This window comes from Arvicola amphibius, chromosome 7, assembly GCF_903992535.2.
Source record: "Arvicola amphibius chromosome 7, mArvAmp1.2, whole genome shotgun sequence".
Taxonomy (NCBI): Eukaryota; Metazoa; Chordata; class Mammalia; order Rodentia; family Cricetidae; genus Arvicola; species Arvicola amphibius.
Genome location: NC_052053.1, coordinates 43,819,079 through 43,844,512, shown reverse-complemented (window position 1 = coordinate 43,844,512; position 25,434 = coordinate 43,819,079). Strand labels below are relative to the sequence as shown.

Below are 25,434 nucleotides of genomic sequence, written 5' to 3'. Positions count from 1 at the left end.
AGGGGAGGGGCAAAAGAGGCTGAGAAGAGGAGCAGAGCACACTGAGCGCTGACTTTCCCACTTAGCTTGGGGCAGTCAGCAGGCCTGAGGGAAACCATGAGGCATGGGTGGATTGTACTGATAGGTAAAGGTGGGGACCTGCTCCTAGGCAGCTTCAGAATGGGGTTCTAGGAGAGTCAGGTGTCCAGGGAAAGGGAAAGTCCATGACACAACACAGCCTAGGTCCCTGCCATGCCAGAGTCAGGTTGAAGACTAGCAGCATAGCCATAGTCTCCCAGAAGTCATGTGAGGAACTTAGTTCCCGTTGCATAGGTGCTGAACAGGACTAAGGAGACGATGAAGGGACACCTAACAAAGCTAATGCAGGAAGGCCACTAGGTGTGTACTCTGTGGCCATTCAGCCCTGGCAGGAGGGCTCCCAAGGGGTTGGAAGAGAGGCCCTGAGCTAGTAGTTTTCAGGTGACTGGCTCCTGAAGAACAGGACTCGGTTGTACAGAGTAGGAAGGGGCAGGTAGAACTCCAGAAGTCAGGGCAGCATGCTTGACATTCTCAGAAGACCTCCTATATGGGCTGGGACCACCTCCACCTTTAGTATTGAGTAGTACGGCTAACGCTCTGGTAGCTGGCATAAGAGTGAGAAGTGTCAGGCTTAGTTCCCTGCCAAATGTTCATCTTCAGTGCCCAGAGCTGGAGAGGAGGATTGCCCTGCCCTTTGGGATGAACACGTAACAGCCCCTCTGGTCTGGCTGTGGTCCTGCTGCTTTCTGGCCTTTCAGATACCACCACCGCCACTATTGGCACAAGTGCAATGTTAGACCCACCTTACCTTGTACTGTGTACAGATGAAGCAAGGTATTTTTATAGGCCTTCTTTCACTAAATGAAAAGTCCCTTAGGCCGGGGGTGGTGGATGGCACATGCCTTTAACCCCAGCACTTGGGAGGCAGAGGCAGGTGGATCTCTGTGAGTTCGAGGCCAGCCTGGGGGCTACAAGAGCTAGTTCAGGATAGGCTCCAAAGCTACAGAGAGACCCTGTCTCGGAAAAAAAAAAAAAAGAAAGTAAGAAAGAAAGAAAAGTCCCTGATAGGACTGCTTTTGTCTAGCTAGTTAGATTGTAAACATTTACATTTATAGTGTAATTCAGAAAACAAAGGAAGTAGGATTTATTGTTTCAAGGATAATGGGTCAGATATTTCAGTGAATACTGCTAGGTATTTAGCCCACTGTGCTGCTCAGGATTTGAGATGACACTGGATGACTTTGTTCTTTAAAAGTGGTCCAGCTAGTTTTGGTGACACACACCTATGATCCCAGCACTCTGTTGGCAGAGGCAAGCAGATCTATGCAGGTTAAGAACAGTCTAGTCAGCCGGGCAGTGGGGGTGCCCACCTTTAATCCAAGTACTTCAGGAGGCAGAGGCAGGCGGATCTCTGTGGGTTCGCGGCCAGACTGATCTACAGAGCGAGTTCCAGGGTAGACTTCAAAGCTACACAGAGAAACCCTTTCTTGAAAAAATAAAGCAAAAATAAAATAAATAAACAAAAACAAAACCAAAGAAGAATAGTCTACTTTTGAGTTCCACGTCAGCCAGGGCTTACATAGAGAAAACCCTGTCTTCAAACAAAAAGCGTTCAACTAAACTATGGTTTTCACTAGACCTGCTACCCTGGAGTGACTTCCAGCCAGAAGATTCACCCAGGCATATAGTTGTGGGCTTACAGGAATTAACCTTGTCTAATTGGTATGCCCTTCTGTATATTACCCTCCTGCCCTTCTTTCAGCCAGCTCTGGTGTTTGAAGAGGTGTGGTATCATGGTGACACACAAAAAGTTACAGGTGTGAAATTTACTTAACACCTAAGAACAAATTCAGTGCTGCTTAACTGATCTTATTACTTCGTAAACAATGCATAAAAATATAGCCAAAGAAGCGCCTTTATCTTTGCACGTGTAATAAGGGAACAATATACTATTCAAAGAACAAAACCATCAGGTTTCTCTTAGCTACTCGCTCACCAGGCTCCTGTATGTCATCACTGCCTGTGGTGGGTCTCTGTTCCCACACATTCTGTAGGGCAGTTGGTTGGAGACAAGACGAGGAACTGGTGGAACTGAAGAATTGCGAAAGACAGGATAAGTATGCAGGTGGTGCCTTCTGGAGGGCCACTGAGCCCTTGATGACTTGGGTAATATACTATATGCAGTAGTCTCCCTGTCTGACATTGTGAAATAGCCATCTGCTGTCCCCCTAGTTCTTGAAGAACTCCCAATTCTCGGCTGGCCCTAAGGCTGAATCCTTTTCCTAAAGGACTGTCTGAGGCAGGGCATGTGTGGTGTGGGGCTTTGACTCTGCTTTGTGGACTTTGTCACAGGTCATAGCTCTCCATACTGCTTTCAAACTTTGGGAGGTAGTGGCAGTTTTTCTCAACATCTTATAGGATGGGTTCTTCTTCTCTAGCTGTTCCCTGGCCGACCACCAGTCAAGAAGCTTTTGGAGACACTGCAGGAGTGGCTTGGCCAACCTCCCCTGGACAAGATTCCATACAATGCCATCCTAGACCTAGTCAACAACAAAAATGCGGTAAGTCCCAGCCATGGCCATGGCTAGTGTAAATCCTGCCATTTTCCGTTCCCCTCGCATGTCTCCTCCTCCTGCTTTGGCTAGGATCCAGAGTCTACAGAAAAGAAGAGTAAATCTATTCATCTGTGGTGTCTCCCTGGCTTAGTTGTCAGTGCTTGGTTCCCACAGCACAGGCCCCATCTCCCTGTGTGGAGAAGCCCACATCCCTCAGTAGAGATGCCTCATGATTTTTTGCTATTCCCGTTTTCTGTGATGACTTCATGTCCACTTCTTACCTCAGTAATACTGGTAGGTTATACTGAAGGCTTCAACTTTATGGGCAACTCGCCAAGAACACACTGTGAGAGCTGCCCTTAAGCAGCACAGCACCCAGGGGCTTTTGGTTTTTATGTTGTGTTTGATTCTTTTTGTTCTGTTGAGATTGTGTCTCATGTAGTCCAGGTGGCCTCAAACTGAGATTCTCCACTCTTAGCCTTCTAAGTGCTGAGATTTAGGCATTCAGCAAGAAAGCTTTGATAAATATATACCTTCGTATGATCATCTCCCAACCAAGGCCCAAGGCATCCTGCAGCTGGTGTTAATTTTAACACTTGTCTGTATTCTTTGTTGGATGTTTTCCCTTCAGATTTCTGGAATCTTTCTTACCCAGCCACAAGAAGTGGGTGGGATGTCAAGGAAAGCCGATTGGGAGTTGAGGGGCTACCCCATGCTCCCTCTGGAAAACTGTTTCACACTTTGACCGTTCAGGCCTCCATCCATCCCGAAGCGCTGGTTGCAAGGTAAACATCTGCCTAACTGAGCTGGCATGAGTGGCCTTCTCTACTCACTGTCTAGTTCAGTGTGTGGCATGTGCTACCCATAAGACCTTCAAGATTTTTGTTTTGCTGTCTATGATATGTCGGGGCAGGGAACATGCCAAGTCTGGAGGTGAGCATCTCAGAATTCAGACACCATGAGCACATCCTGCCTCTTTGTGGAAGACAGTAGGGAGAGTTCAATACCCTTTGCCACAACAGCTCTTATAAAAAAGAACCACTGAGAAGACAGACAAGCCAGGAATCTTTGTATGTAAACTCACCTTGCTTTACTCAGGAAAATTAGGCAGTAACCCTGCTTAGTGAGGTATATTATTTGTCATTTGTTCTAGAATAATTTAGCCTAATAAATTTAGAAAATAGCAGCTTAAAACATCCTACTTTGGGGATAGAGAGATGAGTCAGCAGTTTAGAGTCACTGGCTGCTTCTCCAGAGGACCTGGGTTCAGTTTCCAGCACCTACATGGCAGCTCACAACTGTCTATAATTCCAGTTCCAGAGTAATATGGGCAAAATACCAGTGCACATTAAATAAATAATCTTAAAAACAAACTATCATAGTCTTACAGTTTGGTGGGTCAGAATTTGAGTGTGGCTTAGCCTGGATCCTCAGCTTTCAGATAATAAGACCATTTCAACTTGGGATGGCCCTCCTTACCCTGCTTTCTCAGTGACTGCTGGCTGCTCCTCTGAGGGTCCACTCAAATCTTGGCAACTGGCTTAGTAGAAGGGAGCCAGCAGAAGAGTGACACTCAGCACTTCTGTCATCTTGGTCTCACTGGGCCCACTCTGCTCCCAAGGGAACAAGAGCCTGTGAAGTCTTGAGTCTTAGAGGCAGGGACCAGGGGACAGTCCCAAAGCTGCCTGCCACATGGAGCTGTAAAACTATAGAACCTGAGGATAGGGCTCGATAGCTGTCAGTGACAGAAGAGCAAGGTGAGAATTACATCTGCTCTCTTCACATCCCCTGTAGATAAAGCCCTTGGAGCTGTGGAGCAGTGTTTGCCTCTCAGCCCTGGTTGCTTTAGTCTTGGGTCCACACTGTCACTCATTGCGCTCCCAGTATGCCTTCTAGTAGCTTCATAAATTCTTAAGACTGTGCGGTGCGGCCAAACACCCACCGTTTTACTTGCTCGTGTTTGAATGAGTCTTCTGTTTCTAGGCATGAGCTTGTTTGTGTGGGTGGTCTAGTGGTAGCTGGCCTTCCAGGGAAGGGGGCTGGATTAACTCACTCCTGAAGGCTACCCTCAGCTAGTGTAAGAGTTCCTTCTGTTTGTGCTGTTGCTTTTATTGGTTAATGAATAAAGAAAACTGCTTTGGCCTAGTTGATAGGATGGAACTTAGGTAGGCAGAGAAGACAGAACTGAATTCTGGAGGAAGAAAGCAGAGTCAGGAGAGAGACGCCATGGAGCCACCAGAAACAGACATGCCGAATCTTTCCTAGTAAGCCACGAACTCATGGTGATATACAGATTAATAGACGTAGGTTAAATCAAGATGTGAGAGTTAGCAGTAAGAGTATAGAACTAATGGGCCAAGCAGTGATTAATTAATACAGTTACGTGTGATTATTTTGGTTCTGGATGGCCAGGATGAACAAGTGGCCCTCTCTCCCTCCACACTCAGCTTCCTAGCAGGTGGTGCCAAGATCAGGAAGAATCCTAAAGGCCTTGGGCAGGTTGTCATTGAGCCATATCCTGTTTGTACGACTGAACTCAGAGATAGCGAATTGGACCTACCTCGTCACAGAGGCGATCTAAATCACCTTGCAAAAGGGTATGTCCAGGAAGGGAAGAGAGGATTGGTTAGTCTCAGTCACATTCCCATGGTGTATCAAGAGAAAGAGGAACACACCACTAGGCGAGAGAGCCCAGAAGCAGTCCAGACACTGAGGTCAGACCCAGGGCCCTATGTCATTTAATGTGTCAGGACTGACTCTAAACGGGCTGATCCAGAGATCTCCTTGTCTATTGGAGAAAGTTCTGTGGAAAAAGGAAAGTGAATGCTGACCCCACCATGCTCCTGCTATGCTAACTCCTCAGATCACTGCTGATATTTGCTCAAGGAAAGAATGACTTCAAGACAGTTTGAGACAGCCAGAGACACAGGCCCACTAGAACACACGCTTGATGTCTGCATGACAGACACATTCAGGCAGGCATCTGCAGCACTTTCTCCTCCTCTTGACACAGCTGATGCAGCCCTGAGGAGAGTGGTCTCCTGCCAATGGAATTGGGTCAGTCGAGGAGCAGGATTAAGTCTTTTGATGTTTTCTTTTCTCGCTGCTGATTAAACCCGTCTACTAAAGTGCTGACTACATTGATCTAACCCTCCCCCAAGTGTAGTGGTTTATGTTTCTTGTCCACTTTAAAGATTAGGACTGTAGCGAACAGTGGTTTGGTGGGAAGAGGGGGGGATTACTGTGATGTGGGCAGATGTTTGGAGATCTGTGGGGAGAGGAGGCAAGGCAGGCTGGCTACAAGTAGCAGTAGTAACTGGCATCTCACACTGGGAGTTTGCCCAGCTACCCATGGGCATATTCAGAGCCAGCACAAACAGTGGTATGCTGATTTGTACATCCCAGATACAAAGGTTCTAGTGTAACCTTCCCGTTGTCAAGAGCTTCTTGTTGACAGAACCTGGGTCAGCGCCTATTGAGAAGCAGGACATCCATGCAGGCTGCTGTGGATGGAAAGCCTCCCTCCCTAGTGGAAATGCATTTTTGTCAGTCACGGTAATGCCTGTCTGTGATAATAGTCTGTTATTCTATGCTCATCTATGCTCGTATAGTTGGGTTGCTTGGCTCAGGCTGCTTGTTTTCTGCATTTAGGCATGTAATTGCTTCTGAAAATGTGCATACTTTTTCATATTCTGCTGCTTCTATCTATGTCTAGAAACCCCTGTGTCACTGTGAACTATGGCCCTAGATGCTAGATGGTTGTATTTTAAAAACCACCAGCAGCCGGGTGGAGGTGGTGGTGGTGCACACTTTTTAATCCCAGCATTTGGGAGACAGAGGCAGGAGGATCTCTGAGTTTGAGGCCAGGCCTGGTCTATAGAGCAAGTTCCAGAACAGCCAGGACTACTAGAGAAATCCTGACTCAAAAAAAAAAACAAAACAAAACAAACAAAAACTCTACCAGTTAGATGTGGGGCTGTTTTATAATCCTATAATTTAATATTCAGGAGGCTGGAAGCAGGAGGATAGCCTTGAATTCAAGGCCAGCTGAGCTCTTTGCACGTCCTAGGCCAGCCTGGGAGGCATAGCAAGATACTATTTCCAAAAATCAAAACAAACAAAAGAATAAAACTGTCACCATTTGGAGAGGCTCAATACTGTGGAAAGAGTGGCAGCCTTTGCCAACCCTGTTTCCCTGTTCGTCCTCCAAAAGGGAGCCCTGGCAGCTAGCCACCTCGGTAACTGTTGCTGCCCATCTGATGAAGAAAGATGTACATAGCCATATTTGCCTCTTGGGCCTGGTTCTGTGGATTCTGAAGCAGTATGGCCCTGGGCAGCGTGACCAGCCTCATCTCCACAAGCAAACTCTTTGAGGGGTTACAAAGAGACAACCAGAGGCATGGCAGGGGAATGTTAGAACATCACTTTTAATGCTCATGGGGACTGAGGCATCTGGATTATTGGGGCTTGTTTCTCTCCGTATTGGCACTCATACTAGTGTGTATGCCCAGTGTGCATTCTACTGTCCTCATGCAGTGGGAGCAGACTTCACACTCCCAGTGCCCCTTTGGTATTGGGGAACCCATGCGTGGGTCCTCTGTGGGGACACTTGGAACTACCGAGGTCTTCCTGTTTGAGCCTTTGTGACAGGTCTGGGGTTGGTAATCTGAGGGCTTGCCATCACTGGTGGCCTTCTTCCTTCTTCAGGTTTTGAAGATGACCCCCAGGCTGTGTTGCAGGACCATAAGGAGATACATTCACACGTTCTTTGGGTTGTAAAGAATGTGGTGAGCATTTTGAGGAGGAAATGGCTAAGGAGTCCCATGAATTCTGTGAAAACCCCCAGGACCAAGCTGTCCTCTGGCTTTGGAGAAAACACAACATGGTGAACAGCCGCCTGGCAGGTATGAGGGCCGCCACTTCCTTGCTGGTTTTTTTTTTTTTTGGTTTTTCGAGACAGGGTTTCTCTGTAGCTTTGGAGCCTGCTCCTGGAACTAGCTCTTGTAGACCAGGCTGGTCTCGAACTCACAGAGATCCGCCTGCCTCTGCCTCCCGAGTGCTGGGATTAAAGGCGTGCTCCACCGCCGCCCGGCTTCCTTGCTGTTTTGACACTAGCCAGCACATACCTTGAGCCTGGATTTGGAGGGTCCAGCCCACTTCAAGGCTGCCAAGGGTGCCTGATCAGTGTATTTGGGCACAGTAATATTGGTTCCCTCTCACCACTGCTTGTTCCGGGCGTCTCAGGCTACTGTGTCCTGTTGGCTTTGGGGTTCTTTCTACCATATCTTCCCCTCTCTCTTACCCCTCCCCAACTTTACCACCAGTAATTCTGAACTCTGGGGGGAAAAAGCTATAGAAATTTTGCTAAACATTTTTAGTGTCTTTAAAATATGTTTCCAGAGGCTGGAGATTTAGTTTAACTTGTAAAATTCTTGCCATGCAAGCATGAGGATCTTAGTCAATCTCTTAAAAAATCTGCATCAGGTGGTGCACATCTTTAATCCCAGAATTTGGGAGGCAAGAGACAGGAGGATCTCTGTGAGGTCAAGGCTAACCTGGTCTACAGAGTGAGTTCTAGGACAACCAGGGCTACACAGAGAAATCCTTTCTCAAAAAACTAAAACCGTGTGCAGCATCCACATCTATAATTCTGGAGCTTGGGAGGAGACAGTCCCTGGATCTTGTTGGCCAATCTAGCCCAGTTAAGTCTGCAAACTTCAGATTCAGTGAAAGAGCCTGTGTCAGAACCTCAGATCCTCAGGGAGTAATTGAGGAAGACCCTCTACCAGAATGTGTACACACTGACACACACACAGTCATGTCTATGTGCACACAAGTCTCAGGTTGTTAAGCAAACCTCACAAAGTGATTTTGTTTTAAGAAAACTAAATAGAGGGCACTTGTAGTCTGTCAGAGTTAAGTAATTCCCTCTATTCCAAAATCAGTGGCAGATTAAAATTAGACTTAAGAGTAATTCTACTGAGAAATGAATTTTAATAGAGATGAACGGAAAATGTCGCTAAAACTCTTGGTTTTTGTTTCATCCGCTGTATTATAAACATATTACAACTAAAGCACTAAAGAAATTGGTTTTTCTTGGCACCAGAAGCAGACGGTTGCCTTTAGTTGTGGCGGATTTGCTTTGTCTCAAGGCGCTGCTGCGTGGCCCTTGTAAAGGGATTTCTCCCTAAGCCCTCCCAGCTCCCTCCCGCTTCGCCACCAGCTGGGCCTGTCCAGTCCAGGGCCCTGCTGTCATTTGTCCCCTAACTCCAAGTGTCCACATCATAAGGCCATAGTGGAAAGGGGCTGTGTAGCCTGGTGTGATGTGCTCATAAGATTCCTCACCTGTTCCTCGGTCTTACCACCAGCCTGGGGTTTGGGCTCCAGGACAAGCCAGGGCTGTTATATAGAAAAACCTGTTTTGAAAATACCAAAGGGGGTGGGGAGGAAGACCACAAGGGAGAACTTCATGGACCCATGACAGAGGGAGGGTCTAGGCAAGTTACAACAGAATGCAGGGTCTTTGTTTGCAGATGTGGGTGCTTGCCAGAGAGAAGAGGCATGCATTGGGTACCCAGGAGCAGGGGAAGGTGGGAAACAGGGACCACAGCTACTGGTGGATGGGGTGAGGGCCTAGCATCCTATGGCTGAAAGGTTTCTCTGTGGTTCTCTCCTTGCCTTCCCACCTAGGCCATCTGAGCGAGGATCCCAAGTCCCCAAGGTTCCATGGCCCACTCCAGACCTCTGCCCAGCCTGCCATGAGGAAATTAAAGGTCTGGACAGCTGGAATGAGGACCAGGTGCTTGTGTTCCTGAAGCAACACTACAGCAGGGGCAACCTGGTGGATACCTACTCTGTGGACCAGGGCAGGCCTGGTGACAGGGAGCAGGAAGAGGGCGAAGGTCTTAACCCCTCAGGGAAGCCCTGGGGACGTCAAGATGCTGAGAGTCTCCGTCCACCCCCACATGCTGGGCCCCAGAACTGACCTTTCCAAGAGCCTGCACCACAGGCTGGATCTAAAACTCCAGAGCCCCCAGGGGCTCCAGGCACTTGAAAGAAGCCAAGGCAGCTGTGCCCTTCCTGGGGTTGGCTTCTCCGGCCTGGACATGAGCCTCTGCGTTGTGCTCTATGTGGCCTCCTCCCTTTGTTCCTGATGATTATGTACTTCTTCTTCCGAGTGAGGTCCAAGCGGTTGGAAAGTCCGGCTCTACCACCCAGCTGTGTAGAGCGCCTGGGACAGCCATGGACACAGAAGAAGCCTTTGAAATCACCCGCGTACCTGCAGCTTTAATGTTGGGATCAGGGATTTTGGAAATGTGCCCAGCATGGTGCCTGGAGGAGCATGTTTTGTTTTGTTTCGTTTTGACTGGAACATTTTGCCTTGCTGGTACCTTGTCCTCACCTTCCCAGCCTCCATGTCAGCCTTGTGTGTATTTGCCCTTGTAGGCCAGAAGGAGGCAGGTCCAGCCACATAGCCATCCACCATTGCTGCTCTCTCGTGAGGCCTTGCGTCTACCAGTGGCCAGTGATGAGCAGCCAAAGCACAGAAGCCTCCAGACTTCACACACCCTGCCACAGATGTGAGCTGTGTAGCTGTTCCTTCATAAGCCTCAGGCGCTTTCATGGGAGCTCAGGGTGCTCTGAAGTTGAACGGGGAGGTCTGGTCACCTTGTGGGATTCATGTCCTAGAGGTCACTGAGTTGTTTTGTAGCTTCTCTATTTCTTAAGAAATAAGGTTGGGAGTGAGACACTTAGAAGCTCAGAAAGGAAAGTTGGTAATAGTAGATAGGAGGGCCATCTCAATCAGGCTGTAGTATAATTCTGGCCCTACATGCTGGGGTTCTGCCCAAAGCACAGTGGTGAGCATTGGTCTGTTGGGAGAGTTTTCATCTCTGGGAAGCCTCTAGAGCCCCTGTCATGTCTCATGTACACTGCAGAAGGCACTAGTGGGGGCACGGGATGTTGGGCACATGCAGTGGCCCCTGCATACAAAGCTTCCTGGCCTTTAGGGAGACTTTAAAAAACAAACCAACTAAAATTAAACCATTTAAATATATTATTTGTAAAATCCCCAAAACACTGAAAGGTAAACTTGTGCCTAAAGACTTTTTTAAAAACATAGACTAAGACTACATTTATGGAGACATTCCTGCTGAGACCTGTCATGGCTCAGGAGATTCTTTTTATTTAGAAAAAGCAAGCTAGCTCTGTGTGTGTGCGTGTGTGTGTGTTTGACGAATGTGTGTACCTCTGTGAACCCACAAGGGTATGACTTGGTTAGTTAAATATACATTCCACTTTGCATAATCTATATTTTATATTTGCGGCCTTCCCAATGACAACTGATCACATGGCTATCATTTAAGACCCTGTATTATCAATGTTGCTATTGCCACTTAAAAAAAAAATGGACAGCTGTCTCCTTGGTCTGTTGTTACCCTCCTTCTGTCACATGGGAGAATCAGTTTTGAGAGCCAGGCCTCCCTGTTGGGGCAGGCATAGCCTGGGTCCAGCCACTTGAACCTACTGCTTCACTTCCCTGTGGCAGGAGGTTTCTTTGAAACCTAGCATCCTGTGCTTTTTAAAAAAAAAACAAACAAATGAAAAAGAAAAAAGAAAAAAAAAAAACATGAGCTTGTCTGTATTGGTAGCTGTGTGTCTAGGTTGTTGAGACACCATTGGTCTGTCAGCTTTAAAACCAGGCCTGTGTAAGCACAGCTCCAAAGAGAAATACTTTGAGGCCATGTTAAATTGCATCTGGGGACATTGCTGAGGGGGACTTCTGTAACTGTGACCCCCAGGGCTGCCACAGTACCACACAAGGCCTGACATGCTGATGTTTGAAGAAGCCCACACTGGGCAGAGCCTACTTTCAGCTGCTTTTTGTAGAGTCCCAGGTCATCCCTTCTAGGGGACAAACTTGCCACATACATCCCTGTTTGGACTGTCCATTCTGCAGTGAGAAGGCTTGCATTTCTCCTCCAGGACCCTGCTCAGTCCTGGGATCTACCTTTAGACCAGGTGTACGGTCTATTCTTCTATGGTCTGAAGTATTAAGAGATGTGTTGCAATTAATGGATATAATAGTTCAGTAATTTAAATGTTTATTTATTTTTATTGCAAAGATTTTGATTAAAAAGCCAGTTGGCATGAAAATGTCAATGAAATTTCTTACCTGCAAAGAAAGGGTACATTTTGTATTTAAGTAAACTCTACAGTGCACATTTTAAGAATAAAGAAATCTGACATTTAATAAAGCTGTTAACAGTTGTTTTTTTGTTTTTTTTTTTTTAATTTGAGAAGCTTTATGTTAAGCTGAATTCAGGGAGTGCTCTAAGTCCTTTGCTCCCTTCTAGCTTGCAGTCCCAACTCTGAAATTCTAGAATTCCTTGTGTAAAAAAGCTAGAGGCTTTGGGGCAGACAGCTCAGAGGCTAAGAAAAAATGAAGAATGAGAATGTACTGTGGCTGAGAGCTGCAGGATCCTGCATCCTTGTTAACAAAGTACAGAGATCAGGGCAAGTGCACCCTCACGCTGATTCTGAACCCACAGAGTTGCTCCTAGCTGCCAGAGCCTGGGGGGTACCAGCAAACCCAGAGCTGCTGAGGCTCTCACCAAGTTTTCCCATCTGCTCTTTGTCCCTGCTCTGTCATCCTGGGCAGCTTGTGGATAGGAGATTGCCTTGCAGGGATCCCTGACAACTTCTGTGAGGAGCCTTGCAGTAGCAGGTGGGTTTGCACACATGACCGTTTTCCAGAGGTGGGAGTTGGAGAGGAGGGTCTAAAATCTGCCTGCAGAGTACTGGATACAGGTGGTTGAGTATGGAAAGTTCAAAAGGCCACCAGCAGCAGTTGGAGGCCTCTGCCCTGTGCCTGTAGCAGACAGCCTTTGGACCTAGAGTTTACTCCATCGGAGGAGGACAAAGCCCCAGGCTAACAGCCCTGAGGCTCCCAAACCCGTTATACTGCGAACTCTTGCGCCTCCAGCCAAGGCATAGAGCAGAGCAAGTTGGAGCCGCTAAGCTACTATGTGGCAGGTAAAGGGAGGTCCTGGAAAAGGGCTACCACAATATCATAGACTGGTCAAAACCCAGCCCTGGAGTGACGCCAGCTTGACTCCGCCTGCCCAGACCTGAAAGGGGCTAAGGGCGGGGACAGAGGAGGGGCGGGGCAGGCTGCAGAGGGGCCCCAGCACGCCAATGCCTTCTTCAGCACCGCGGACAGCGCTGGTCCAGTGCGTGGGCCAAGGCCTGAAAGAAATCCAGCACTCAGGGAACACCCTACACCAACCTCTGGATTAGTGACTGCCATGTTGCTAGAAGCGGAACTCGATTGTGACCGAGAGCGGCCTGGTGCCCCCGGAGCTGCTGCCCTCTGTACCTTCAGCAAGGCTCGAGGTAAGAGTCATTGCAACCTAGAGGCCTCTATGCGAGGCGGGAAGGAGAGAAGAGACAGAATTCAGAAGAGTGGCTAGGAGGGAGCAGCATAGGAGTGACTGCAGAGAAAGAAAGTACGAGGTGATAACCGGCAGGGGAACAGGGAGGCCACAGGGTCAAGAGTGACCCAGGAATATCTGGGGCTGGTCTGAGATGATGTCAAGAGGGGCAGAATAAAAGACATCAAGGACCCTAGAGATCAAATGTCGCTCAGCTTCCAGAATTGCTCTGGCTACAGCAGGGTCCCCAGGCCAAGTCTCCCGCCTGAAACCCTGATCCCCAAGGGCCATTTCATTGCCATGGACGTTAAAAAATAATGGAGGCATTGTTGGAGGCAAGCCAGATGCCCAGCAGTGCGGGGCCGCCCCTTCCCTAGTCTAGTCACACAGGCCCCCGCCCCACAGCCTCTGTAGCAGCTGACACTCAATGGCTCACATCCCAGCTCACCCAAGCGCCCATTTACTACAAGCTGGTGGTCTCTGACCTCCTTGGAATAAAAAGTACGGAGCAACACGAAGGGATGAATGCGGGCATGGGGCTCTTGCCACGGCAGCAGGTGTGCTGCCGGGAGCAGGTGGGAAATCATGGGTTCTTTCACTCATTCTTCCCACCCCGGACTCTGAGAGTTCACACTCCAAGGGACAGAGGCAGAGCAGGACAAGCAGAGGAACCAGGAGGGTGGCAGGAACCTGCTGATTCCTCAAACACTTTCTGGGTGTCCCTGACAGTCGTCAGGGTTCTACAACCTACTGGCTTCTACTTACGGCTGGTGACTGCACAGGCCTGTCTCCTGACTGGGTCCTGTGAGCCCTCAGTGAGGGTACATGCAAGGATAGGATGGGGTCTGGTGGCTCACCTGTTCTGATGGGGCAAGATGTGGAAATCCAGCAGCAGGGATTGTTCTAAGAAGTGAGGATAGATTCCAGGGTTTCCACACCTCAGCTCTCTTCCGACCTAGAGTCTTGGCTCTGTGTTCCCACAGGGAACACCCAGGCCTGAGGTCCTAAAATTCGTTCCTTCTCCCTGCACTAGCTCCAGTAGGCAGTTCCAGAGGCGGGGTCCGGAAGTGTCAGAGGTGGAGAGGGGGGCTTTCAAGTCGGGCTCCTGGCAGCTCTACTGTGCTTCTTTGTAGCCTTATTCCCTCGGCGGTTATCAGGTAGCCCTTCGGCTGACCAGGTGTGGTCCCCAATGCTTTCCAGCTCGGGCTGAGAGACTAAACAAGAGAGAGCAATAGGAGAATGCGTTCCCCTCCTGACCCTTCTCTCAGGACCTCAGCCCTCCTGGAACCTTAGTGAACTTGCTTCGGGCTGGACGAGCATCTGTGGAAGGCAAGTCTTGACTGGGTTACAGCGCTGTGTCCATCCTCGGGAAGTGCAAGCCGTTTGGCTTCTGGGACACCACGGGTTCCAGGCTCGAAGGCGCACAGGGCCTGCAGTGGCCTCGGGAGCGTCTCTGCGACCCCGGCCCAGCCCCGCCCCGCGGCCCCGCCCCCCGCCGCTCCGCCCTCCGCGGGCCCGTGGCTTGGCGCCCCGAGGCCTCCCGTGGGCACAGCGCCCAGCAGCGACACGAGTCGCTCCGACGCCAGCTCGGAGTCTCTGCAGCGGTGGCCTCGCCGGACCCAAGAGACGTTCAGGGTCGGAAGGCAGCAGCACCCGGCCCCAGCCCCATGGAGGCTCGAGGGGAGCTGGACCCGGCCCGGGAATCGGCGAGCGGTGACCTGCTGCTGGCGTTGCTGGCGCGGAGAGCTGACCTGCGCCGAGGTGGGTGCCCGACGGAGCGGCTGCACCGACAGGCTCAGATGTCCTCGGTTTTTTTTTTTTCCTGGCCTGTGCGCGTAGGCCGGAAGAAGCCAGGGTATTCGGGCAAGGGTTCTGGCCCGGCTAGGCAAAGGCTCCTCAACCTCCAAAGCGTGTGGGGGCCCCCAGATACAGTGTTGTCCTGGCATTTGCTCCTCGGGCTCGGGAGCCTTGATGATTCAGAAACGGTTTAGCGGAACCCAGCTCTGAGCTGGCTGAGGCCCTTGAGCTGGAGAGAGCATATGAAGCAATTTCAAGAAGCCCAGGAATAAAGGAGCAAGAGTGTCTCCAAGGGAATTGCCTTCACCCAGTCCCTCCCCACTTTTCAGAGGGATCAGGGCCAGGTCATGCTGAACCACACATCTCTCATGATTTGGGTCTTGGTGGCTTCACCCGCAGCTTACCAAATTATTAGGCTGGTGGCCAAGACCTGTTTACAGGGGAGAGTGGGACTTGTCCGAGTCGCTAGGTTTTTGGTGGTACCAAATCTCTTTGCAGGACTTTGGTTCTGGGGAATAGGAGCGCTTCCCGGGTTTTCGGGTTAATGGGATACAGGATAGGGAAAGGGGCAGTTAAACTGGCAGAAGGTCGGAGCAGGCGGGAAAAGGATTCTATCCCGTCTGGGGGTCGGATATGACCTACTTGCTTCTTAATTTATTTTCCGATGGTTTATGGAAAGGGTTGACCGCAGGGGCTGAGAGGAAGAGGTGGAGGGGAGGGAAGAGAAGGGAGAGAGGAGCTTGGTAAGCAAGGCTCCCGAGCTCTGGGAGGCTTGCTAGAGCGCTGGTGGCTCCCGACGCTCCACAGGGCCCTCCAACTCTGTGCAGGAAATTGTGCGGAGGCTGGAGTCACCATGCAACGTAAGCAAGCGGAGGTCCAGGGTGGTGTTCTCTGCGAGGCTTGACAGTGGGCGATAACTTTTGTAGGAAGCGGGGGCCCCGTGGGCTTCTTGGCCGAGGACGCTGTCCATTCCTGGGTGCTAATAGACAGTGCCCGTCCCGCCACCCCACTCTTTTCTGGGTATCCTTGCTGCCCCTATGATGGTTCTCGTGGTGTGATTCTGATACACTATAGACGATCTCCATGTCCACACTTGGAGATGTGGTTTTGCTTAATACGGGACAGGCATCCGTCGCAGGCTCGTAGCCAGTGCTGGAGGGTGGTAGGACACCTTCCTCCTTTTCTAAGCCCCTCCCGCCAGCTGGAGGCCAGTCTGAAGCTAGCTGACTGAGCCAGAGAAGTAAGGACACTGGCGTGGTGGGTGTGACACGGTTCTATGAGTGGGGGTCCTAGTCCTGCACATGGTTCTCCATTCTAGAAACCTTTCCTAAATATCAGGGACTCTTCATTCCATGAAAATGAAGAAGAGAACCTCCCCCCCCACACACACACACACAGGGTTTCCCTGGCTCCTGAAAGGCAGCTTTGGATTTCTCCAATCCGATTCTCCTGAGGCCGGAAGTCTGGTGGGGGTCGGGGATCAGAACTGAGGAGAACTTGGGTGTTGGAGGACTGATGGTGAAGAGGGTGAAGCCACCTTATGCATGTCAACTCACACCCGAGCAGAAGAGCAGCAATCTACTCATAAAAACGTAGACAGTCACTCCTAAACACCTGCAGCCACTCAGGGTGATGCTAGTGTTCGCTTATTCCTCAGATGCTGCAGGCAGGGGCCTGGGCTGGACAGCCTCACTTGCTGGAACTCTGTGGAGTGAGGCCAAGGCTCTTCACTGAGAAAGTCACAGAGACAATAAAGTCCCGTGTGTGGCCTTTTGCCCTTGCTAGTAAGGATATTTCCTATTTTCTGTCCTAGCTTTCCATATCACCCAAGGGGCAGGATTTTCATTTAAGATAGACATGCCCTGTCTGGCACTGGGGACACCTTGAGGAATGGTCATTCAGCTTTAGGGGACAGCTTGGTCATTTTTCCTGTTGCGGACACATTTCTAGGCCTATTTCCGTTTCCTTTGACAGCAGTGCAGCAAGGCCTAGGGATGCCGCAGGATACAGTATCCTTCCGTTGCACTCACTGGGGAGCCTGGCAGCTCCGATAGCCTGTAGGGGAAGGTGTGCAGCCCTGAAGTCTGCAGGTCTGCCAGCTGGTTCCAGCCAATGAAGAGTCCACCACCCATCTTTGTGGTCCCATGACCTGGGTTATTTTTGTACCCACAGAGATCCCGATGTGTGCCGGCTGTGATCAGCACATCTTGGACCGCTTCATCCTTAAGGCTCTGGACCGACATTGGCACAGCAAGTGTCTCAAGTGCAGTGACTGCCACATACCTCTGGCTGAGCGCTGCTTCAGTCGCGGCGAAAGCGTCTACTGCAAAGATGACTTCTTCAAGTAAGCTGCCTGCCCTGCCGGATTGCTCTGCAGCATGGGGAGGAGGAGGGGACGGAGAGGGAGGCACGACTGGCAGAAAAGAGGCTGGGAGCAAGTTTTGCGATAACTAGGTCCCTGCCCAGGTAGAGCACCCTGCGGTCTGGCTCAGCTCAGGATGGGGCCTCCCCGTGATATTTTTAAAAATCGTTTTTATTTTATTGTATGTGTAACAGGCCACATGTATGTATTGTGCATTGCGTGCATGCCTGGTCCCCTCAGAAGATTGAGGAGGGCACCAGATCTCTTGCAACTGGAATTAGAGATGGTTGTGAGCTGCTATGTAGGTGCTGAGACACTGAACTCGGGTCCCCTGGAAGGGCAAGCCAGTGCTCTTAAACCCAGCCCAGCGAACCTCCAAACCCCAAGCATTACTTTTTAGGGTAATTTGTTTTGCAAATCTTAAAAAGCAGTTGTTAAGTTAAAAAAGAAAACAGATTAATCCTAATACAATTGTTAGAATTATATGAGACATAAGTCCCTCTTAAAATGTGTTTTTGTTCTTAAATATCTGGGGAAGTGGGACGTTCCGGCTTTTTGGAGCCGAGGGTACTGACCCAGATAAGGAGATGCCCTCTAAACAGACCATTTCCCAAGAGCAGGGAGGCAGGCTAGGCTACCCAGGGTACTGTGGCTCCGCGAAAGATGCTGGAGTCTTCTGGCTGTCTCGCGGGCTTTGCGACCCGCTCCGGACGAAAGGAGCCGCCTATACGGCTCCACTGAGCCTCACCCTGGTGCATCCCGCAGGCGCTTCGGGACCAAGTGCGCCGCGGTGCCAGCTGGGCATCCCGCCCACGCAGGTGGTGCGCCGCGCCCAGGACTCGTGTACCACCTGCATTGCTTTGCCTGCGGTGGTTTGCAAGCGGCAGCTGGCCACGGGGGGACGAGTTCTACCTCATGGAAGACAGCCGGCTGGTGTGCAAGGCGGACTACGGAAACAGCCAAGCAGCGAGGGTCAGTGGGCGGGGATGGCCCTCACCGCAGATGAGGGAAACTCTCAAACCCGGAGGCTGTGGGACGGGAATTGGTTTGGAGGCTGGGAGGTGGGGCGACCTGAAGCCCCAGGCACTAAGCAGGAGGCTCCCAGAGCCCAAGTAGCAGTCGCGTCGGCGGGAAGAGAGGGTTGCCCCGCTTTGGGGAGAATTAGCAGCCTGTACCATGAAGAATTAGGCAGCTTTGACCCGAAGACCTAACTCACACAAACTCTTAGTATGAGGGGAGCAAGGACCGTGTCTGGCTGCGATGCACGCCACGGCGGGTTCTTAATATAGAACCCATCTGCCGTCACTTCGCGTTCGGCGGAAGCGCGTGGGGCCACCGGCATCCTTTGCCTGGGAGCCAGGGCACCATGAGCATTTGGAGAGCGACGTTGGGGCTCTTGGGGTGAGGCTGGTGCGGCCTGCCGGAGAGGGCTGGCCGGCCTCACCGTCTGTCCCGCGCAGAAGCCGAGGCCACAGCCAAGCGGACCGCGCACGACCATCACCGCCAAGCCATGCTGGAGACACTGAAGAGCGCCTACAAACACTTCGCCCCAAGCCGGGCGCGCCCACGTGCGGGAGCAGCTCTCATCCGAGACGGCCCTGGACATGCGCGTGGTGCAGGTCAGCGCTCGGCCGCGTCCCCCCACCCCCCGGGCCCGCGGGAGGAGAAGGCCATGCGCTACAAGGGCAGCCGGGAAAGCCACTCATCATCCCTACCCCTCAGGTGTGGTTCCAGAACCGGCCGGGCCAAGGAAAAGAGACTGAAGAAAGGATGCGGGCCGGCAGCGCTGGGGACAGTATTTCCGCAATATGAAGCGCTCCCGAGGCAGCTCTAAGTCCGACAAGGACAGCATCCAGGAGGGGACAGGACAGCGACGCCGAGGTCTCCTTCACTGGTAAGCCTCCGGCGTTAACTAGCTGTGGGCTGGGACTCTCACCCCAACCCACCCCCTCGGCTGCCTTCCTGGGGAAGATCTAAATTGGCCCTTGGCCCCATCTTCTGCTGTTCTTGAGGCAACGGCCTGCAACTTTGGAGGGCAGAGAGAAACTTCACCCTCGTCTGTGGAAACCCAACCTTATCTCCTACACCAAGAACACTTGTTCCCATCCCTTACTATCCCCTTCTGTTTGGGGCTGTATGTGACCTCGGGTTACTAACACAGGCCTTGGGGCCCTTAATTTCCTCCCAGGGTTGCCTCATCCTGGGCTCTGGCTTGGAATAGCAAGCTTCTGATTGAGATCAAGCCTCCCTTGGAGGGTGCAGCCGAAAACGCTCCCTAGTAGGGGGTGGAGGGGGAGCCAAAGACGGTCCAGAAGAGCTGGAGAGACTTTCTGACTTGCTTTGTTCTTTAACTTAGGATAGTCTCCCTCACTCAATCCGGGTAGCACACTGCAGGAACCTCAGACCAAGGGTTGGGCTTCTCATCCGGTTCTCTTTTCTATTTTCAGATGAGCCGCCATGGCTGACATGGGGCCTGCCAATGGCCTATACAGCAGCCTCGGAGAGCCCACCCCCTGCCTGGGCCGGCCTGTAGGAGGAGGCCTCGGAAGCTTTGCACTGGAGCACGGAGGCTTGGCAGGTCCAGGAGCAGTACAGAGAGCTGCCGCCCAGGAAGCCCCTATGGCATCCCCCCATCTCCTGCAGCCCCCCAGAATCTTTCCGTCCCCAGCCTCTCCTCTCTAGCCTGATATACCCAGATACCAACTTGGGCCTTGTCCCCTCAGGGCCACCAGGTGGGCCCCCACCCATGAGGGTGCTGGCTGGAAATGGACCCAGCTCTGACCTGTCCACGGAGAGCAGCGGTGGTTACCCAGACTTCCCCGCTAGCCCTGCCTCCTGGTTGGATGAGGTAGATCACGCTCAGTTCTGACCTAGGCCCCCAGTTCCCCTGGCTCTAACTCAGGGGTTTTGGTGCTGGCTCTGGGTGGGCAGCTAGCCCTACCCTATGTTGTCCATTCAAGGACCTCTGAGGGAAGGACAGGGTTTCGAAGTGGGAGATTAGGGACTGCCCTACTGCCAGCCTCCCTGGCTCCTCCCTGGGCCTGAGGGGTTCCATCGCCCTTCCTTGGCCACAAGGGTGGCCTGCCTGGTTGCTGCCCACAGGCCAGTGACTCTTGACCATGTTTTGTAAGCATTTCTCTCCCTTTACGAACCAGTTAAACGAGCCCTTGCTACTGTTTCCAACAAGGTGGGAGGCTCAGCCCTGGCCCTAAAGTCCTGGCAGAAACAATGGTGACAACTTGTTTCATTGCTTTGATGGAAACTTGGTTGGGGACCATACTTGTGTCTTCCCCTGCCACTGACAAAACCTGGGAGCAGACCTAGGCTGACAGCTCTCCCTCCCTGGAGTCTCCAGATCTTTCTGCTCTGGAATGCAAGAGGAAGAGGAGCTTTCTGAAGTCCCTTCTCCAGGGTGGAGTCTTTTTAAACGTGAGAGCAGTTCCCTCTTCCCCTAAGGCTCAGCCTCTCTCGGGAGCAGAACGGAGTCTTGCGCCAATGACAGATATCATTGCCAAACAGACTGTGACCCTGTGCAAGGGGATGGGGTGGGATGAATCTGCCAGCCCAGACTCCGAGGTCTCCCCGACTAGAGGAGGCGGGCTGGGGGGTCCTGGGAATCCAATCTGTCTCAGACACAAAGCTTGGCCGTGTTAAGTTACATCATTCCTGAAAACCAACCAAGACCTTAGCCACCTGTTGGTTCTGTAAATGTCCCGTGACTTTTATTTATTCTCTGGTGATCCGCTCTTTCCAAGACTTCAATAAATTTGTCAGTTTCAGTGCTGGAAGGCCTGTGTTTCTAGTGACCCTGGAGGGTACAGCCCAGGGCGTTGGGACAGTAGAGGACGGTGCTGGAGGGGCGGGGGGGGGGGGGCGGGGGTGGGGGGAGAGGCGGAGGGGGGAGGGGAGGAGGGGGGAGGAGTGGAGAAGGGGGAGGGGCAGAAGGGGGGCTGTTAGGACTCACTGAGACTGGCCCTCGCTAGGAATTTGGCCTCCGTTCTCCCTGAGTTTTGTCTCCCTGGAAATAGGCATGGGATTTTCTGTCCATGTGTAGTGGGATTGGTGGGGAGCCCTAGGGTCTCTGTCTTCTCAGGTCAGGCTGGGATGTCCAAGGAGCCTCAGCAGGGAATTGGATTTCAATCCTAACTGTCCTGCTAATGTGCTGTGTAACATAGAGCCAGGGACTTGACTTCTGGGAACCCTAAACAGAGATAACAAAGGTTTTTTGTTTGTTTGTTTAGTGTTTTTCAAGACAAGGTTTCTCTGTAGCTTTGGAGCCTGTCTTGGAACAAGGTCTTGTAGACCAGGCTGGCCTCAAACTCACAAAGATCCGCGTGCCTCTGCCTCTTGAGATTAAAGGCGTGCACCGCCGCCACCACCACCCGGCTGACAAAACTCTTGAAAGGATCAAGGCCGGTGTTCCAGCCTGTCAGGTTATGTTCCGCAGAGGCTAGTGGCGGGGGTCGGCACTGGGAACACACACTCCAGATGAGGTGGACTGGGAATCTGGATGGGGTCCTCGATTCTCAGAGGAGGAGGAAGCCAGATTGGTTGCTGGTTATGAGGGCTGAGCAAGTGGCTGTCATCGGTACAGAAAATTGTTGGTGTGTGTGGTCAGGGGGAGCTGCTTGAAAACTGGAGACCTTGAGCTCCCTAGCTAGGCTCCCCCCACTCCTGAGCCTTGGGTCTCTTGAAGGGGCATCAGCTGAAGCTGTCAAGACTGGGTGTTTTAAGGCCCCCTGTCTGGGTCTCCAGCACCCATACTTCTCACTAAGGGGAAAGCCCTGACCCAGGGAAAGGGAGGGAAGGAGAGACAGGCTTGGGGAGTGACCTGATAAATGGGCATTCACATGGCATTCACAGACTGTAGTGAGCCAGGATTGGGAACTCGCATTATACTGGGTACCTGAACCCTTTCTCCTCTCACTGATCCGCATGGCTCACAGGGAGCCTAAGGCCAGAGTGTAAAGGGTTTATCCTGGTGAGGTACCTGCTGTGGTGAGGGAAGAGGGGGCCCTGCCCAGCGCCACTCCCCAGCCCTGCAGCTCTAGCCTGGACTGCCTGGGACTGGGGAGAGGCTGTGTCACCCCGTAGAATGTAAGAAAGAACTACACCCCCACCTCCACCCGGAGGCGTGTCCCTTCTCTGTGTATCCCTGACTGTCCTGGAAGAGAAGAATTTAAATTCTCTTTTAGGATGATGGCCACCGAAGAGAGAGCAGCTCAAAGCCCAGGTCTGATTCAGGATCGGGAAAGGATAGATAACTGTGGCTGCTCTCCAGGATAGACCCTCAAGCCCCGCCCATCTGGCCAGCCTAAAGCCCCTCCCCCAGGGGCCGCTTGGGACCTTTTAGGCGTTGACAGGTTAATGAAGTGCTAAGCGTCCCCTTGGGGGCCCTTCTCTTCGTCTGCCGAACCCCGCTGGCTCTTCTCCAGCTGGCCTTGTCGATAACTTAGCACGGGGGAGCAGGAAAGGGGCAGTGTGGGAGGGCCAACGGCCGAGGTATGGCCCACCTATGCAGGTCCTGAGTGGGCTCATTTGAGAAATCTGCTCACCTCAGTTTCCCTACCTGACATCCCTATCAGAACTGCTATCTAATTTCCTCTCAGCCCCCCCCCCAAAGGCCTGGAAGCTAGCTCTACTGAGTACACAGTAGCCAGGATCGAAGTGCTTGCCCCACCCCACCCCCACCACACCCCATCCTCATCAAACTGCAGCGGTTTGAATCCAGACTCAGACCTCACAGTTAAGCCCCCAACTCACCCTGTCAGCCCAACAGGTGTCCAGGGAAGTTCCAGACCTGAAGGTAGAAGAGAGCGAGCTTTGGCTACCCAGCTGTCCTCAGGCAGGAAGAGATGAAGCCCTGCCCAGTGGTTCCAGGTGGCAGAGATCAGCAGGGACTTACTGTGGGTAGTGTTGTGTACTGAGGTTACCCATCTGAAATTTAGGATCTCTGCACCCCCATCTCCCCAGGGCCCTTGTCATCTAGGAGACGCTGGCTTCGGGGCTTCAAGTACCCTGCTATAGGAAATGCTTGCAGACAGGGCCTAGACTGAGGGAACCGAGAAGGGAGTTGGTGCAGGGTCCCCGCATCCCTGCCTGTGCATCCCTGCCTGCCTTTTGAATGTATCTCTTGATTGATCGCAGAGACGCCCCTGCCCAGGGATAGCGTGGGTCAGCCCCGTGCCCATCTGCTCAACAGCCATGACGGGAGTCCCATGGGCTTTGGGTGGGAACGTCAAAGGAATGGCATAATGGGGGGGTGAAGTGGGGGTGGCCTGAGATCACCCACTTGGGCTAGTTAACTTTTGGTCTCGCAAATGTAGTTTATCTTTAAATGAAAAACCCCAAGTGATTTGGGGTGGGGGAAGCAGCAGTTTTAGCTGCTGGTTTGGGGCACCACTTATAATCCTAGCACTTGGGAAGCTGAGGCATGAGGATCAGGAGTTCAAAGCTAGCTCGGTTTGAGGATAGCCTGAACCACATGAAGCCCTGCCTAAAAGGGGTGGGGGCAGTTAATTTCAACCAACAGACACATAAAAAAATGCTTCTCTCTCTTACATTGTGAAATTCATACTGGCTCCCATGACTTAGGACCCCTTCAATCTAGGGCACCTGGGGACACACTCCTCCCCTTTCTCCCTCCCCACCATCTGCCACTGGATCAGCCCCCAGGCTGCTCAAGATGGGTATAGCAGGGAGAGTCCAGCTCCAGGGCTGGCCCTGTGAGTAGCCACCACGATAAATTCAGAAGGGTTTCAAAGGCTCCAGTGTGGAGTGCTGAGTCCCAGGGGGCTGTAATGATCAATTCTTTAAGCCCATAATTGTTCAATTACTCTGAGCAACATAAAACATTAATTTAGGAAATTTAATAGAAAAATAGCTCTTTAAATCCACCGCGAGATAAATGGCAACCCAGTATGGCCACCTTCTTCCATACCTTGGGGCGACATTGAATGATCTGAAAGCTATTTACAGTTTCATTCTCCGTGGAAAAACGTTGACAAGCTTTTGGCCACTGGTGAGGTCCGCTTCAGTGTGGGAGGACCCTCCCCCCTAATTAATAGGGAGGCAGTGACTTCATAAGCGGAGTTTTCATCCATCTGCCTGGGCGGACCATCAGGTGATGGCTCCCACCCTCCTGAAGCAGATGCACTACTGCGGCTCATTTTTTATCATAAAAATATCCGTCCTGACCTGTGATGCCCCCTCTTGGCATTTCAAAAGTATGTTTGACACCAGAAAGCAGCCGCCACATCTGGGCCTATGGGTTGAGTCCAAGATCCTGCCTGAGAAAAGTGCAGTTTCTGCTGCCCCCCCGCAAAGGTAGTGGAAGTAGAGCTACCCTGATGCATTCCACAGAAACACTCAGCCAGAGTCCTCAAGTGCGAATTCCTCTCCCACCCACGCTGTCATGGGGATGGGGGCATCTCTGCAAGCTGCAAGAGTCAGACAATTTCAGGGTTGGAGCAGGGCAAGAGGAGGTGGGGTGGGGTGCTGGATGCAGGGTGACTGGCCCTGGGTTCCCTGCACTCCAAGGGTCTATTACTGATGAGCTGGACATACAGCTGCAGGGTGCAACCTTGGGACAGGTTTTCCCCTGTGTGGGAGGAGATGCAGATGTGTGATCAGGGGAAGTCCTAGAGAAGGAAGGGAAGTAGTTCATGGGAGGACCTCTGGGTCTCAGCTTGCTTTTGGTCCTCTCTGAGACCCAACAGCCACTGGGCCAAGCTGGTACCAACTAGACCGCAGCAGGATGCCATCCATACCTGTGGGGTTGTACCCAGTGGTGTAATGTAGCACTCTAAAGTGTAGCACACTGAAGATTATTTGTTTGCATATTTTATGTACATAGAATGCTCTGTCTTCATACACACAAGAAGGCATCAATCCCATTACAAATGGTTGTGAGCTACCATGTAGTTGCCAGAAATTGAACTCAGGACCCCTTGAAGACAGCAGCTAGTGCTCTTAATCACTGAGACATCTCCCCAACCCCCCAGCGTAGTGGCGCTCTCAGTAAGCTCAGCACCCTGGATACAATCCCCAACATGGCAAAAGCAAACAACAAAACCACCACAAATATAGGGAAACTGAGCCCCTGTGTGCAGTTACCATGAAAAAAAGATGGTGCTGCCACTGGGGAAATCGGTACGGAAGTTCCTTAAAAACAAATAAGTCTCATCTAGTCCATGCTAGGTTCACACCTGAAGAACTGAAAACCAAGAACCCTAGCCAATACCTGCCCATAGATGCAGCAAGCACTATC

The 25,434-nt window shown here is 51.7% G+C and overlaps 2 protein-coding genes across 2 annotated transcripts in view; both read left to right on the top strand.

Moving 5' to 3' along the window:
- The window catches only part of Qsox2 (quiescin sulfhydryl oxidase 2), a 30,065-nt gene extending 18,222 nt beyond the window's left edge, over positions 1-11,843 (top strand). The window contains 12 exon segments of the mRNA XM_038337591.1: positions 2,457-2,579; positions 3,205-3,225; positions 3,227-3,298; positions 3,300-3,357; positions 7,278-7,312; positions 7,314-7,343; positions 7,345-7,477; positions 9,264-9,284; positions 9,287-9,531; positions 9,533-9,715; positions 9,718-9,765; positions 9,767-11,843. Of these exon segments, the coding sequence (XP_038193519.1) occupies positions 2,457-2,579; positions 3,205-3,225; positions 3,227-3,298; positions 3,300-3,357; positions 7,278-7,312; positions 7,314-7,343; positions 7,345-7,477; positions 9,264-9,284; positions 9,287-9,531; positions 9,533-9,715; positions 9,718-9,765; positions 9,767-9,799 (1,002 nt within the window). The 3' untranslated portion in view covers positions 9,800-11,843.
- Positions 11,844-12,880: 1,037 nt separating this feature from the next.
- Positions 12,881-20,034, top strand: Lhx3 (LIM homeobox 3). Its single transcript, XM_042055479.1, is given in 16 exon segments — positions 12,881-12,968; positions 16,976-17,147; positions 17,931-17,955; positions 17,957-18,002; positions 18,005-18,033; positions 18,035-18,061; positions 18,063-18,137; positions 18,629-18,784; positions 18,888-18,905; positions 18,907-18,930; positions 18,932-19,024; positions 19,026-19,072; positions 19,613-19,748; positions 19,750-19,767; positions 19,769-19,823; positions 19,826-20,034. Coding segments are annotated over 16 exon segments (1,218 nt in total).
- Positions 20,035-25,434: the final 5,400 nt, after the last annotated feature.